General features: G+C 42.2%; 1 protein-coding gene across 2 annotated transcripts in view; it reads left to right on the top strand.

Moving 5' to 3' along the window:
* The first annotated feature begins 6 nt into the window (after positions 1-6).
* GABRB3 (gamma-aminobutyric acid type A receptor subunit beta3) overlaps positions 7-15,570 on the top strand; it is a 232,056-nt gene continuing 216,492 nt past the window's right edge. The window contains exons 1-2 of one of the 2 annotated variants that reach the window (XM_017882403.1): positions 7-78; positions 287-354. In XM_017882403.1, coding sequence (XP_017737892.1) covers positions 307-354 — 48 coding nt within the window. In that variant the 5' untranslated portion in view covers positions 7-78; positions 287-306. Of the gene's footprint in view, positions 79-286; positions 355-15,570 lie in introns of those variants that run through there. The other variant, XM_017882404.1, reaches the window with a different exon arrangement.

Here is a 15,570-nt window from a genome sequence, read left to right as displayed (position 1 = left end):
GGAACATGTCCTTTGTGAAGGAGACGGTGGACAAGCTGTTGAAAGGCTACGACATTCGCCTGAGACCCGACTTCGGGGGTAAGTGGGCTGCGCGCGGCCGCTGCGGGAAGCGCGACCCACGGCGGCGGCGGCCTGGGCGAGGGAGGCGGGGCGCATCCGCGGAGCCGCGGCGGGGTGGGGTGGAGGCCCTTCGCCCGCGCCCCTCCCGGGATAGCCCCCAGTCCTCAGAGCCGCCCGCGCCCCGCGTCGGAGCTGGGCTGACCGCCCTGTCCTGCGCTTCCCACAGGTCCCCCGGTCTGCGTGGGGATGAACATTGACATCGCCAGCATCGACATGGTGTCCGAAGTCAACATGGTGAGTGCCCGCCCTCCCAGGGCGGTCCCCGAGCCCCCGGCCCGCTGTCTGGGGTCACAGGCGTCCACAGGGCTGGGCCGGAGGCCTCTTCGGCCGGGGCCGAGTTTCCCCGGCCCGCAGAGGGAGCCGCGCTCCCGGGCGCCGGCCCCTCGCTTGCCCGGCTCCCTGCACCCGCCCGGGGCGCTCGGGGGCCTGGCTGGCTTCGGAGCCGCGAGGGCGCAGCTTTCCTGCCGAGGGGTCCTGGCCGGCCTGGTGCTCCCGTCCGCCGCTGCAGCTCCTCCAGCGCTCTGCGCCGGGTCCCGAGGCTTCCCGAGCGCTGTCTCGCCTCCTTAGCAACAGGCGCTGTGGACCCGGGAGAGGCGAGATGTGGGGGTGGCTCCTGTGTTCTCGGTAAGATAGTTAAGGTGTCCTTTGTTGTCGTTTGGAAAGAGAAGCTGGCTGCGGAAAAGGGGAACGAAGACGGTGGTCTGTGCGTTCCGGGGGTGGTCTCTGCGGTGCTTCCAAGGCTGCCTCCTGGACCGGCTGACCCGGGCCCGGCACCGCCAGTCTCTGTCCGAGGTGCTGACGGGGAGCGGGAGGCCGCGCCTGGGCTCTCGGAGCCGCTCTGCCGGGAGAGTGGGGGAGGCTGGTGCGCCGGGCAGGGTCCCTTAGGTCTTCTGGGAATGCAGACTCGATTCAGTATTCTGACCTGTGGGAAGCGGAGGTCAGTACCCCGAGGTGCGACGCGGGCTTTTGCCAGGAGCGCTTTAGGACGCCAGGGAATCAGGAGAAGGATGGCTCTTCCGTTTGTTAATTCAGCTGAAACGCCGTGGGATTTGAAAACTAGTTTAGTTTTCTGCTGAGGGACACTCTAGAAGGAGCGTTTATAAACAATATATATATATATATATTTTGGAAGGAATCGTTTGCAACTTTTCTTTCGGACATACAACATTGAGAATACAGTGAGACATGGTTTTAGATCCACTCGGCAGGCTGCTTAACTCTGGTGTGCGTCGGAATCACGTGGGCAAACTTGCTTTAAATGCATGCTTGCTAGTTCCTCACGCCAAGGGATTCTGATCAAGGTAGGCTGGAGTCTTGGGGTCTCTGCATTTAAAACTACTTCTTCAAATATTTTGAAGCGGGTATATTGTGGACAATATTTTGAGAAATATTTCAGTAAGTCACAGATATATGAACATACACAAAGTAAAACTATTTTTAAAAATAGATGTTAGTGAGGTACTTTTAAAATACCTACTTCTAAGGATCCTGTAGGAAGAAACTTAACCACGCCAAGGTGTTGTCATTAATTTTTCACTCTTAATCTAAAGCTTTTAAATTTGTAATATGTATTTAAAATGTACCTTTTTTCAAAGTATATCACTTAGGACATTTGTAAGTCAAAATTATATCAGTAATTAGCAAGAAACACAGAAGGAATGTGAGTCATAAATTACCTTACAATAAAATTAACATTATGTGTATTTTACTTTTTATGTAATACTATAAAAATGATTTTACTCAATATGTTTGTTTTGTGCTTTTAAGGAAATAAGTTAATACATTTAAGATCCACACTCTGTGATCTGTGATTTTCTCAACTGGGGACTTCACATTCTCTAGAGAAGACAATTTAGTACAGAAGTTAAATGATTATTTAGTGGATTATTATGTCAAAAACCATTATATCGGAGGGTGGCAGGTGGAAGAGAAAATGTATTGATTTGGCCCTTCAAGAGCTCTACACGATAGTAAAATAATTCGGGGAGTGAGGAGAGTGTGCTGTTGCACACCATCACATATTTGTTTGAGTTATTTTTTAAACTTAGTTTTCCAGTTGTTCTGGCATCATGCTGTTAGTTGATACCTTTAAAAACTTCATCAATGTTTGCCTAATTCGTAATCTGTGACTTGAAGTGTCTCAATTTTCTCCAAACCCAGTAACAGAAAGACAAATGGAAGATACAAGCCATTGTACTGAACAATCTTTAAGTCTATATTCCATAGCCAATAGGTATGTATAGCATGCCAAAATATACTGGTATGCATTTTTTTTGCATTCTTAGGACAGTAATTTTTCTGGCTCTGTAAACACACACTTATTATAAACAAATATTGAGGATCAGTAGAATTGGAGACTGAAGGCTATTGGGTTGGTGTGAATGTCAGCCATTGAAAATATCTTCCTCCCACAAGCAGATTGGTCACATCATGTTCTAGAAAAATCTGATTTTCCTTAAAATATTTGTGCATGATAATTATGGTATTTCACCTGTTCCTAAAGAAACCTCAAATAGAGCAATGGTTAAATATCATTTAGGGACTCACGTTTTAGAGGGAAAGAACAGAAAATATGTGAGCATAGGATTAGAGCTGCCACTCAGTTATGTTGTTTGAAAACAGTAAAATCTATTTATGAGCTTTATTAATCACGTTACTGGTCACACAAAACTAAGTGTGGTAAGTTATGAAACTAAGTAAGAAATGGTCTCACTTTGAGCGTGTTGTAACTCTTAGAGCAGATATGACAAACGGTTGTTCACAGGTAGGATGTGGTAAGTCCCATTAGAGGAACAAGTGACAGAGGCACACAGAAGAGAGAGGGCGGGAGGAGGAGGGACGAGAGAAGCTGGCTGGGAGAAGGAGATATTTGATGTGGAAACTTTCATGAAATAAATTATATTTAAATTGTGTGAGGGATATGAATAGAATTCTGACTGGTTTACTTGAAGGAGGATATTCTGGGTTAGGAAAGAAAATGGCAGCGTTACGAATGGATGGATGAACAGGATCAGAGATTTAGAAGGGGAGATTCGAGAGACAAAGTTGGAAAAGCAAGACAAACCCCCTGTGTACCTAGGCTGTTCTGCAAGGGGCCAAGGACTTCACATGAGAATTTCAGGAAATAAGGAGCCTATAAATGGTAAAGGTTTTAAAGCAGGTAATTGACATGATTTGAGATGTGGCATAAGATGATTATTTTGGCCAAAATGTTAATTTAGTAGAGGATTAGGGATGGTGAGGTAGAATGAATGAGGGATAAATGATCTTGGAAGATTCTTTCTTGAAAATTTCCCCTCAGGTTTTGATAGATACATTTGTGAAAACGTGTATTTAGTGAAGTAAATACAAATTCACCAAAGTTCAAAACAAAGACTTTGAAAAACACGTGTATCTGAAAATGGGGAGAGATGTGTATGCATTTGTTCATGAGTTTTTTAGGGTCATTGCAGAGAACAGTAACAGATACTACACAAGAATGATGCTGTTGTTGCTTTTTGCTTTAAACAATTGTAGATTCCAGTCCTTATCTACTGGTAGCGTGTGTCGATGGTGCCTCCGAAAAATGTCTCCGACCTCAAATAAACACATGCACAGATTAGTTATGCATGTAAATGCGTATCTCATCGTTCATTTTGGTGTTTTGTGGAAACAATCTAGGAAAGGATTTGAATGTTTTGATATTTAGCATTGGTTTTGCCGTAACTTGCTTCGTGGATAGTGGAGTTCTACTTTTCCAGTTTTTCCTAAATCTTTTAATGTTTCTTTTCATACACTCTTTTTTTTTAATTAGCTGACCTGATACTCATCAAATAACATTTTGCTTTGTGTAACTTGCCTCTTGTTTCTCTTAGCCCCTGTTTAAAATTTTAGATAATCTATCAAAATTATGCATGGCTAGATAATTATTGAGATTTAGTTTGTATATTTCTTTAAGTGAGATTGCGTATGTCCAAGAACACTGTCTGCTGAAAATTACTGTGTGTGTTATCGTTTTGGTGCTTACCAGTGGTTCTAGTGAACAATAAATGTGTTGAGTAGATACATGAAGATATCAACAAATGGGAAAAATTATTGCAAGTATAGGAAACATAAAATATTGAAAATAAAACAATTAGGGATTTTAAATTTAAAACTGTTTTAATATAAGAGTTTTAAAAAACTTATTAAAATGAGCCAATCTTTTGATCTGTTAATTTGGAGAAGTCACATGTACTTACTTTTTACTTCATTAGCTATGTGGTATTAGGGACATAAAACTAGATTCAGACTCTAGTGATAGTGATGATAATTCCTGTAATTTAACTTCCACTTTGTTATCACTTCATCCTTAACTAATCCATTAAAATTAACTCAATCTTAATGAAAGTGTAACTACAGGACATTTTTTCTCATTTTGTGCATATAAATAATAAATTATTATTATTTTTTAAATTAGAGTTCCTCTTGGGTAACGTATAATGTATATTTTTAGTTATGAGACATACACATTCATCATGCTAGCTGTTTTGTGTTCATTTCTCACTTGTTGCATTTTCTTCTCATAAAATCCATTTTTTAATGTCTAGGTGTGAAATAAGTGTGGTGCATCTGAACATAATTTTAAGCACATTTCAAGAAGCAGCTTTGGAGTGATATCACTACTAAATGGATGCAGTCTGACCCGTGTACAAAAATCACACACACACATGCACATTTGCACTATTATTTTATGTTTTCTTTCTTCTTTTAGAAGAGAGGCAAAGAGGAGAGGCAGATTCAGGCTAGAGTGAGCTAGGATTAGAGGTTTGGAAAATGCAGCTTTTAGACATCTTTTGTCCAAATTTATGTTAATCAGTCTCCTTCCCCCCATTTCAGGGTCTAGAAGCTGCTTTGCCGTCAGAGAGTGCTGAATGAGAACACAGCATGTCCAGTCCCTGGCCAGGTTCTCAGGCAGGAGGAGCTGAATCCCAGGGGTCCATCTAGTGTGTTTAACAAGAGCCTTATAGCATTGGGAGCTACGGGTTCTGTTTCCAAGTCCATGGGACCATCTAGCCTCAGGCAAGTCACTTAATCCTCAGGAATTCAGTCGGAGGTTTCCAGATGCCCATTGTGTGGGGACACAATTGATACCAAAGTGATATCATAAGGGGCTGAGCTCTAGAGAGAAAAGCTCAGTGAGGACACCCACACTATCACATGTTAGCAGGCTGTCCTTTACTCTGCTTCTGGAGAGGCCTGGGCCATTTTCAGAGTTTGCATATGAATTGCCATTAGCAGTTTAAAGGTAGGAAATGCGCTAATGCTCTTATTACAAAGCACGCTGGGGGATGACTCAGCAGAAAGGAAGACTGTTTCCCTGACCCAGTTGGGGTTGGAAAACTGCTTACATGGAAGGCACTTCAGGGGTAAGGTCCAGGGTGTGTGTCTGTGCGTGGCTCTAGGTTACTCCATTTGGGAGGTGAGGGGGTTTATTGAGCACATTACTTTTCACTGACAGTATGTTTCATGCATAAGTTATGATCATACATCAATGCTGGGGCACTGATAAGATAGCATATAATGGGCCAGGTGCGGTGGCTCAAGCCTGTAATCCCAGCACTTTGGGAGGCCGAGACGGGCGGATCACGAGGTCAGGAGATCGAGACCATCCTGGCTAACACTGTGAAACCCCGTCTCTACTAAAAAATACAAAAAAACTGGCCGGGCGAGGTGGCGGGCGCCTGTAGTCCCAGCTACTCGGAAGGCTGAGGCAGGAGAATGGCGGGAACCCGGGAGGCGGAGCTTGCAGTGAGCTGAGATCTGGCCACTGCACTCCAGCCTGGGCGACAGAGTGAGACTCCGTCTCAAAAAAAAAAAAAAAAAAAGAAAGCATATAATGAACTTCGGAGATGGATGACAATAATACCTTACATAATATGCTCTTTAGTAAGAGAGGCTTGTGTTTAATATTAAAACGTATAGTATAGAGAGCAAAAAGAGAATGCTTTTTGCCTTTCCTCTCAGGGAGGTTGTAAAGCTTCTGTTACATCTCTTTAAATAAATGGATCTTACATGCATCGTCCTGGTACGGATGACCTCTTGCTTGAGCCTGTGCTGGGCTCTAGGATCTTATGGCATATTGTCTTTAGTTTGAAGTGATGGGGCAAATCTGCTTATTTACATGTAGCTAAAGAATTATGTCTGGTAGGTAATTGAGTTGTAGTTGACAAATTACAACTGGTGTCTGTCTTTGACTCCAACATTTGGTTTTTCCAAAGATAAAATATTCTGCTTATATTTCCTTGGATAATGGTAAATAAAATGAGTTCAAAAAGATAGCTGTTGCTTCTTGGGCTACTTGCCAAATGAGGGTGTCTTGTAGATTTGGTCTTCGTTTAAATGAAGAATGGAATAGATGTTAATGAGGAGGGCAGTGTTCTTTTAATGAAATGCAAGAACAAAAGAAATGGAGAAGTGTTAATAGGAGGTGTAGAGTTCTCCTAGAATGTCAGATCTCTTGGAAAGAAGGACTCGTTTGGGACTGCAGGCTTCTTGATTTTCACAAGGAAAACCATCTGAATTCATCAACTGACTTTTCACAATCTAATATGGGTGACAGCTGTTCTTTTTCTTCTATGGGTAGCTGAACCTTTCTTTCTCATAGGGGTCTGTGTCTTATGCATGCTGATGATTGCATTTTGGTGACTACCAAACATTTGGAATAAATGAATGAAGCCTATCAAACATTTGAAATCTTTTGTCATTCATGTTGAGGTGTGACATAGGGAATTGGTAACTAACAGTTTTACACCATTCGGCAGTTTATAAAATGCTCCAGGTATTATGTCACATTTGATTATCAAATTTGATCCAGCAGCTGGTGAGGTAGGTAATAGAGGTGTTAACCTCATCTCCGTTTTTTAGATGAGGAACTAGGCTCAGAAATAGCACTGACTTTCTCACTCTTACTGCACGGCAAAGCTGGGACCTGGTTCTGCTCCTTTGGTCTTTCTACCTCCTCATGCTACAGAACAACAAAAGATGTTCCATTAGGGGCTCATGGGACTTTATCTTCTTCCATGACCTTCACTGCTGTCTAAATTAGACATTTCCCATTCTGCATTTCTGTGAAAACTTATTCTTTCCTGCAACGCTTATTGTAGCGTTAAATATTCTTTTGGTGTGTTTGTTTGCTTAGTCTTTCTCCTCCATCTCTCTCCATTAGACCATACACTCCGTGAGGCAGGGCTGTTTCTATGAGCCGTTCTTTGCATAGGATCCAATATCTGATAGGTGCCTTTTCAATATTTGTGGAAAGGAATATATGAATGAAGAATAAACAAATGAATAAATACATAAGTGCATGAAGAAACTGATATGTAAATTTCCAATGAAATACTTTTATATCTCGGAATTTGGGCTCAGGACAGGAAGCATCTTGCAGGCTAAATGTGATGTATACAGTGCTTACCTTAGAGGACATAATTCAACCGTAATTTGTGTCATTGCACCCAATTGTAATACCACTAACCAAAGATCACAAAGTCTGTAAAGTATTCTGTGGTTGGTACCCCTTTCACTGGGGGAACTTTTATGCTGATTTCAGAGCAGAAAGAAGAGTAAAGGATTGCAATGTTCTCTCAAAATTCAGCCTATGTAAGCACTGGTGAGGATATTCTAAGCACCCATCACAGGTGCCTTTGTGCACTGCAAGTTTTGTGTCTCCTTATAAAGTATATGAGGGTGGAGTTTTCGTATATTATAGGGAAGTTTTGACGTTCTTTTTATACAGGGATTCTTTGGGCTTTGTCTTCCCTTCTCCCTGACCACTCAGCAGTGCAGTGGAGCAGAAGTGGTTTTCATTTGTTTGCAAGTTTCCGGTGCAACTTACTTCTGGGCCATTTATGCCAGCCATTAAGAGGATTGTCTAGCTGCAAAATTTGAAAGAAGAGGACTAAGATAGATCTCATCGCTTGGCGATGTGCTCAGTGCCATTCAATCAAGACAGAGTGAGTCTCTTAATCCCTGTAGCTTGAAATGTAGATTGCCCCTCATTCCTTTGTAGTCAGGAGACCACATCCAGAATCAGAAGCCATGTGTCAACGTTAACTAACGTATCTCCTTCTGCATTTTTCCACTGAACTTAAACATCACACAGAAGCATTTACTACAGATATCAAAAACTTTGGCTTGTGTGGTACTAACATTTCGCATAAATAAAATCTGAGAACATCACAGTTCTTTAAGTGTCCTAATTTGTTTTTAAAAGAGGATATGAATTTTATTGATTACATCATCATCATGTTTTACCCCAGTTCTACAATAAAAGAATCCCTTTTATGTAACTGCTGAATCCACATGCCATGATTCATGACACTATATATATACTTTTTTTTTTTTGAGACCAAGTCTCTCACTGTTGCCCAGGCTGGAGTGCAATGGTGCGATCTCAGCTCACTGCATCCTCTGACTCCTGGTTCAAGGGATTCTCCTGCCTCAGCCTCCCAAGTAGCTAGGATTACAGGCAACTGCCACCACGCCCGGCTAATTTTTTGTGTTTTTAGTAGAGACGGGGTTTCACCATGTTGGCCAGGCTGGTCTTGAACTCCTGACCTCATGATCTGCCTGCCTCGGCCTCCCAAAGCGCTGGGATTACAGGCATGAGCCCAGTGTGTGTGTATATATATATATAAAGACCGAGTTTCCCTCTTGTCACCCAGGCTGGCATACAATGGTGTGATCTCAGCTCACTGCAACCACCGCCTCCTGGGTTCAAGCGATTCTCCTGCCTCAGCCTCTCGAATAGCTGGGATTACAGGCATATGCCACCACGCCCGGCTAATGTTTTAATTTTTATTTTTTTTATTTTATTTTATTTTTTTTTTGAGACGGAGTCTTGCTCTGCCGCCCAGGCTGGAGTGCAGTGGCCGGCTCTCAGCTCACTGCAAGCTCCGCCTCCCGGGTTCACGCCATTCTCCTGTCTCAGCCTCCCGAGTAGCTGGGACTACAGGCGCCCGCCTCGTCGCCCGGCTAGTTTTTTGTATTTTTTAGTAGAGACGGGGTTTCACCATATTAGCCAGGATGGTCTCGATCTCCTGACCTCATGATCCGCCCGTCTCGGCCTCCCAAAGTGCTGGGATTACAGGCTTGAGCCACCGCGCCCGGCCTAATTTTTATTTTTAGTAGAGACGGGGTTTCACCATGTTGGCCAGGCTGGTCTTGAACTCCTGACCTCAGGTGATCCACCCGCCTCAGCCTCCCAAAGTGCTGGGATGACAGATGTGAGCCACTGTGCCTGGCCCATTTATTTTATGTTATTTTGTATTAACTTTAAAGATTACAAAATCTGCTAGTCTAAAATGATATAACCCTGACTGTGTTTGCTATACATGTGTAAAATATTTGTCAGTTAACTCAACATCACATCACTGTTCTTTTAAATTTTATTGTCTTGAATAAGACTTTACAATAATTAATTTTAATGAGTAGAAGGAACACATTTTCTGGGTCATCCATTATTCCATGGTGTGTGTGCGTTATCTATGCAGACCCAGAATGGTTGCGAAAGAGCAAAGCCAGTTTGGATAATTTATTGTAATATTACTAATTTTTGCCAATTATGCTGACTGTAATGCTCTGTGTGAGAGATAAGTCCATACATCAGGTCAAAAATATACTAGAATGGCCACAGAGCACAGTTCTTGCCATGTAGGATATGCTTGGTAAATATTTGTAGAGTGAATTCTTGGAGTCAGTGGCCCTTGCAGTAAAGGTGTATCTTTGAACTGTTTTATTGCAGAGATTCTCTTTTTTGGGTGCTTAGCCCATAAAATTAACTGTAACTTTAAACATGAAGATCCCTGTGAACTTGTCCCAGAAAAAATATCCGAGTTAGGGAAAACAGTGCCACCCCTATGGCCCAGACCAGTGGTTCCAAAGCTGTGGGCCAAGAACCGTTGGGAGGCGTTGGAGTTACTGCCAGGTGCCCTCCAAGCATAATTTCTCACCATTGGTATACGCTGAAGGCGCAGAGTTCACAATTAGGGCAGGGCCTGCAAAATGTCTTGCCTTTCCAAGGCAGTAGGCATGCTAGAAAGAGGGCGGGGATACCTGTCTGAAGACCTGGATTGAGTGTGCGATAGTCTCTGTTGAGGCTGCTAAACATTCTGTGGTTAACTCATTGGTATGAGGGTATATTGGATTGTGCTGTTGAATTAGTTTTCGTTTCCGAATCTTTCTTTTGATTTGGCCCTGGGTACCAAAATTCCCTGTGAGATGTCATTCCTCGTGGCGTGGACTAAAACAACGGTTGCTTAGAGAACACCTTCCTGTAGAATGTTAATGTGTGTCCTGTCATCAAAGTGTTTCTGCTCAAATAATATTGGAAATTATGGCAAACACATAAAATAGGTTTCTTTGCTGCAGGAATTGTCAGGTTCTTTAATACATTAATGATTTTGTAAATCTTCATGGGGGATGAAGAATTCAACATTTTCCAGATATATTTGACTGGAATGTTTTCTTGGTGAAGGGATGAGGGGCCCCTATTAGCACTTCTTCACAAAGTTTTTGGTAGGACACAGTTTAAGAAATACGGGGCTAGAGGACTGAATCAGAATGGTCTTCCATATTGATGACGATAGCAGAGAAGGTTACTGTATTAACAAAGCCTCTTTTAGTGACAGGCCCACATTGTGGAAGACACAATTTTGACAAATAATCTACCGGTTTACAAAGAGATGAGTGATATTTTCCAGAAATGAAGATTAAAGCACTTGTTATAATTAATTGATTTTAAAAAATAAGATTTTTTGTTTTACAATAACAGTCTCTGTGACATTGAGAGGAGGTTTGTATGTATTAAGCCTTCTTATTTTCTTGTACCTACTGTAAGAATAAATGATAAAGAGGGCTGGGCGTGGGGTTTTATGTTGGTAATCCCAACGCTGTGGGAGGCCAAGGGGGGCGAATCACCTGAACTCAGAAGTTCAAGACCAGCCTGGCCAACATGGCAAAAAACCATTTCTACTAAAAATACAAAAATTAGCCGGGCGTGATTGCTCTCTCCTGTAATCCCAGCTGCTCAGGAGGCTGAGTCACAAGAATCTTGAACCCGGGAGGCAGAGGCTGCAGTGAGCTGAGATCACGCCACTGCACTCCAGCCTGGGTGACAGAGAGAGACCCTCAAAATAAATAAATAAATAAATAAATAAATAAATAAATAAATAAATAAGAGGGATAGAGGCGTGTGTTGAAGAGGAGAAAGTGCAAGAGGCATCAACAATAGTAGCTTAATTTGGAGAACAAAATATGGCTTCCTGAGGCTATTGGGCGTGGCTATAGTTGGTAGCCTTGGATACCTGGAGATTCCTCCTGGGGGCTGTAGCAGCAGGGGAAACAGGCAGTGCTCTGACGCTGCATCCCACTAGGGAGAGCCCCCTTCCATCTCCGAATATATTCTGGTACATACACAGATATTGTGACATGTAATTTATATTATATACAATGAGAATATATTGTATAATATATAATTTATATGTGAGTTATATTTCCATATAAAATGAAATTCTGTTTGGATGAAAGATTCTAGTGATGAAAGTATTTGGCCTCCTCTGGAGGAAGTCATCTCTAAAATTTCTCTTATGACTAATATTGAATTTTTTTTTTTTTTTTTTTGAGATGGAGTCTTGCTTTGTCACCCAGGCTGGAGTGCCGTGGCATGGTCTTGGCTCACTGCAACCTCCGACTCCCGGGTTCAAGTGATTCTCTTGCCTCAGTCTCTCAAGTAGCTGGGTCTACAGGCGTGTGCCACCACATCTGGCTACTTTTTTTTTGTATTTTTAGTAGAGACGGGATTTCACTATGTTGACCAGGCTGGTCTCGAACTTCTGACCTGGTGGTCCGCCCACCTTGGTCTTCCAAAGTGCTAGGATTATAGGTGTGAGCCACTGCACCTGGCCTGATTTTGTATCATTCTATGAAGAGTGTATACCTGTTCAGGAATAGTCACTAACAGTAGCTTGGGGGCAGATGCATTTTCTGGACTGTTCTGTAAAGCACAGTACTCTCATAAGAGGACAATATTGATTAACCACCACTGCAGAAGCGTCTCTGGGACCTGACCTGTACTTGGCTCAGGGATTGTAAAAGACTGGTGATCATGGGTGAGTAAATGAAAGCAGATCCAGAAATTCAAAGAGATTCAAAAATGTTCATTGATTGTGGTGGGTTTTGTTTGCTTGTGTGTGTGTGTGTGTGTGTGTNTGGCATTTAGAATCAGAGAAAACCGGTTTTTAAAAGAAGCATTCTTGTTTTGGAAATGCAGTGCTTATGTATCTATATCTATATCTATATCTATATCAATCAATCAATCAATTATCCATTCCTCTTTTTCTCCTTATGCCTGGAGAACCACTTTTCAATCATAAAATAAAGATAGAGTTTGAAGCAATACTAAATGTGCTAAATAAAACATGGTTCTCCAGGCTTAAGATTTTACTTTATTATCGTAAACTGTTTGGAATGTTAATTATCTAGGCAGTTTCTTCCATACTTCAGGGTAATTTGCCTTTAGAGAACATAGGGGGTTTAGCTTTCAAGCTCACCCTCTGCAGTGGAAAATCTGAGGTGTAAGAATGCTTAGATCCCAAGAAAGGGTTCATGTGAACTCTGGCAAGTCATTCAGACTCAATTTGATCACCTTTCCAATGAGGGTACTGGAATGGATGCTCTCTGAGTTGCCTCGCAGCTCTGATTTCCGTGTTCCTTAGAGTCCGTGAGCTGTTTGAAACATAAGGGGACCTTCTCTTTGCTTTACACAGACCGCAGCTTCTTGTCATTTGATACCGTCTGTGGTTTAATTGGTTGTCCACGTGGTGGTCAGTGGCACTGAGCCCATCTCCTCTGGCAGCTCGCAACTGTGTTGTCAAAGCGTGGTGTGTGTAGAACCCGGGAACTGTTTTTCAGGTTCCCTTTGCTGTATGCTGAGCCTCAGGTACTTTGTACATAAACAGCTGGGATTTAACATCCGAATCCATGCTCAGTAATTTTCAGGTCTCAAACATAGCTGCATGAGTGTTTTTGGTCTGAATTTAGAATTATTAGTTTGTGAATAAAACGTTCAGTGAGCTCTTAAAATGTTTCTCTTGTATCCAAAGCATATTTCCCTTAATACTAAGAAGAACCATCTGGTAGAGAAATACCTTAGTTTTTGTTGTTGGGTTCCAAATTGTCCGTATTCAGGTTTTTAAGAACATTTTACATACATTTAATTCATGCACCATTTTTGAATCTTTTGTGGTGTTTTAGTAACAATCTTAACATTCTTTGAGTTCATAATCCAGACCAAAAGGGAGAGGACAGGGGTGTGGTATCGTCTGCAGTGCTGCACTCAGCCAGTGTGGGGCGTGGAGCCAGCATTTAATGCAGATAATTTTAAGCTTGGACCTCAATTATAGCATCTCTACGAAAAATAATGTTTGGGCTGGGCGCAGTGGGTCACCCCTGTAATCCCAGCACTTTGGGAGGCTGAGGCGGGTGGATCACGAGGTCAGGAGTTTAAGACCAGCCTGGTCAACATTGTGAAACCTCGTCTCTACTAAAAATACAAAACTTAACTAGGCATGGTGACGCGTGCCTGTAATCCTAGCTACTTAGGAGGCTGAGGCAGGAGAATTGCTTGAACAGGCACCTGGGAGGCGGAGGTTGCAGTGAGCCAAGATTACGCCGCTGCACTGCAGCCTGGCCTACAGAGTGAGACTCCATCTCAAAAAAAAAAAAATTGGTGTATTCTACTTGTTTTGATTCCTAGTCTTATTAATAAAAAAATTTTATATACGTAAAGTCCAAGCAAGGAAACCACTGCAGGTGTAGAGATGAAGACTTTGGTCTGCCTATACCAGAGATGTGCAAAGAGACCAGGAAAATTGCTTGATTTTATTCTGTCATAGGTAAAAGGTGGATGTGCAAATTACTAAATTTTAGTCAGGATTAGGATTATATCAATCCAAATGTGGAGTGTTTCCCAAACTTGGAAGTAGCCCGCGACCCCCACAAAAAATTTCCAAGTGTTCAACTTAGGTTTTTCCGCTGTAGATGAAATCCTGTTGGTAATGGATTTAGTGTTTGTGTGGAGGAAATTACAATGTAAAGAGAGTAAATAAGCGATTGACGCTAATTTACTACCTTGACATAATTTGTCTACAGTGGTGGTGTCACATGTGTTACTTAAGGTTGGTTTTTTCTTCTTTTTTTCTTTTTCTCTTTTAAAAGTATGGCTACTTCTTGCAAAGTTCAGATGCTTACAAGGGGAATGCACTTTGTTCCAAATGTAAGCTAATTAGCACACCTGGGGTAGAATCAACGCTGAGAATTGGTGGGTGCGTACAGATCGTGGGCCTTGGTTGGTTTGTTGAGATTAAGAAGAAAAGGTCAATTAACGGGGCAGATTGTCCTGCACTGGTTCTCAGCTGCCTGCCTGAATGACATTTACCTCTCCTTAGGAGATAAGCAGTGATGTTCTCTCTCCAAGTTTGGATGCCTCATGAGTCTGTTTGACTCAGTATTTTTTCTCCTTTTATCACATCTCTGAGTTTCTAAAATAATTAAGGAAAATTCTCTTCTGCAGCATCCTTCAGAGGAAAGCAGATGGAATTTGTTAAACAAAGGCTGACAGGAAAGCAAGCCTCTGTTAATTGACATCTAATTTCCTGATATGCCACCCTTTGCCCAAGACTCTTTAATTATGCAATAGTGTGCAAACAGAAAAATCAGAACCTGCTCATGCTGCCGTGTTAATAGGAACTGTCAGTCAGCTGGAGGAGGGACTCAACATCAGACTTACATATGATTAAACCATTTTCTGTGTATTACCACAAAAGCGTGAGTGTGTCTAGATTGCACCGCTATGGAGATTTTTTCCTGTGTGGCTACTTGCATTATAAAGGAAGCTGTGAAAACAACAACCATCAGAACAAAACCCTGAAATGTAAGACAAAACATGTTAGAATTCCATTACACTGATAGTGGAGCCTGTTGAGGTGGTAGAGAAGAGGATTTGTAAGGGACTGGTTTTGTGAATATGTATGGCAAAATACTAGTTATGTATGGCAAAATACTAGTTATGTATGGCAAAATCCTAGTTATGTATGGCAAAATACTAGTTAGGTATGGCAAAATACTAGTTATGATGCTTCACAGTGAAGCGCTGTTAACTAATTTACACTTACTCTAACAGGTTAGTGCAAAGTGAGCTATAGAGAGAGAGATTTTAAAATTCCAGGCTGATCAGGCCGGGCGCGGTGGCTCAAGCCTGTAATCCCAGCACTTTGGGAGGCCGAGACGGGCGGATCACGAGGTCAGGAGATCGAGACCATCCTGGCTAACACGGTGAAACCCCGTCTCTACTAAAAATACAAAAAACTAGCCGGGCGAGGTGGCGGCGCCTGTAGTCCCAGCTACTGGGGAGGCTGAGGCAGGAGAATGGCGTAA

Source organism: Rhinopithecus bieti, unplaced genomic scaffold (assembly GCF_001698545.2).
Source record: "Rhinopithecus bieti isolate Rb0 unplaced genomic scaffold, ASM169854v2 scaffold_13247, whole genome shotgun sequence".
NCBI classification, from domain to species: domain Eukaryota; kingdom Metazoa; phylum Chordata; class Mammalia; order Primates; family Cercopithecidae; genus Rhinopithecus; species Rhinopithecus bieti.
The sequence above is the reverse complement of the archived record's forward strand: the minus strand, read 5'-3'. Positions and strand labels throughout refer to the sequence as shown.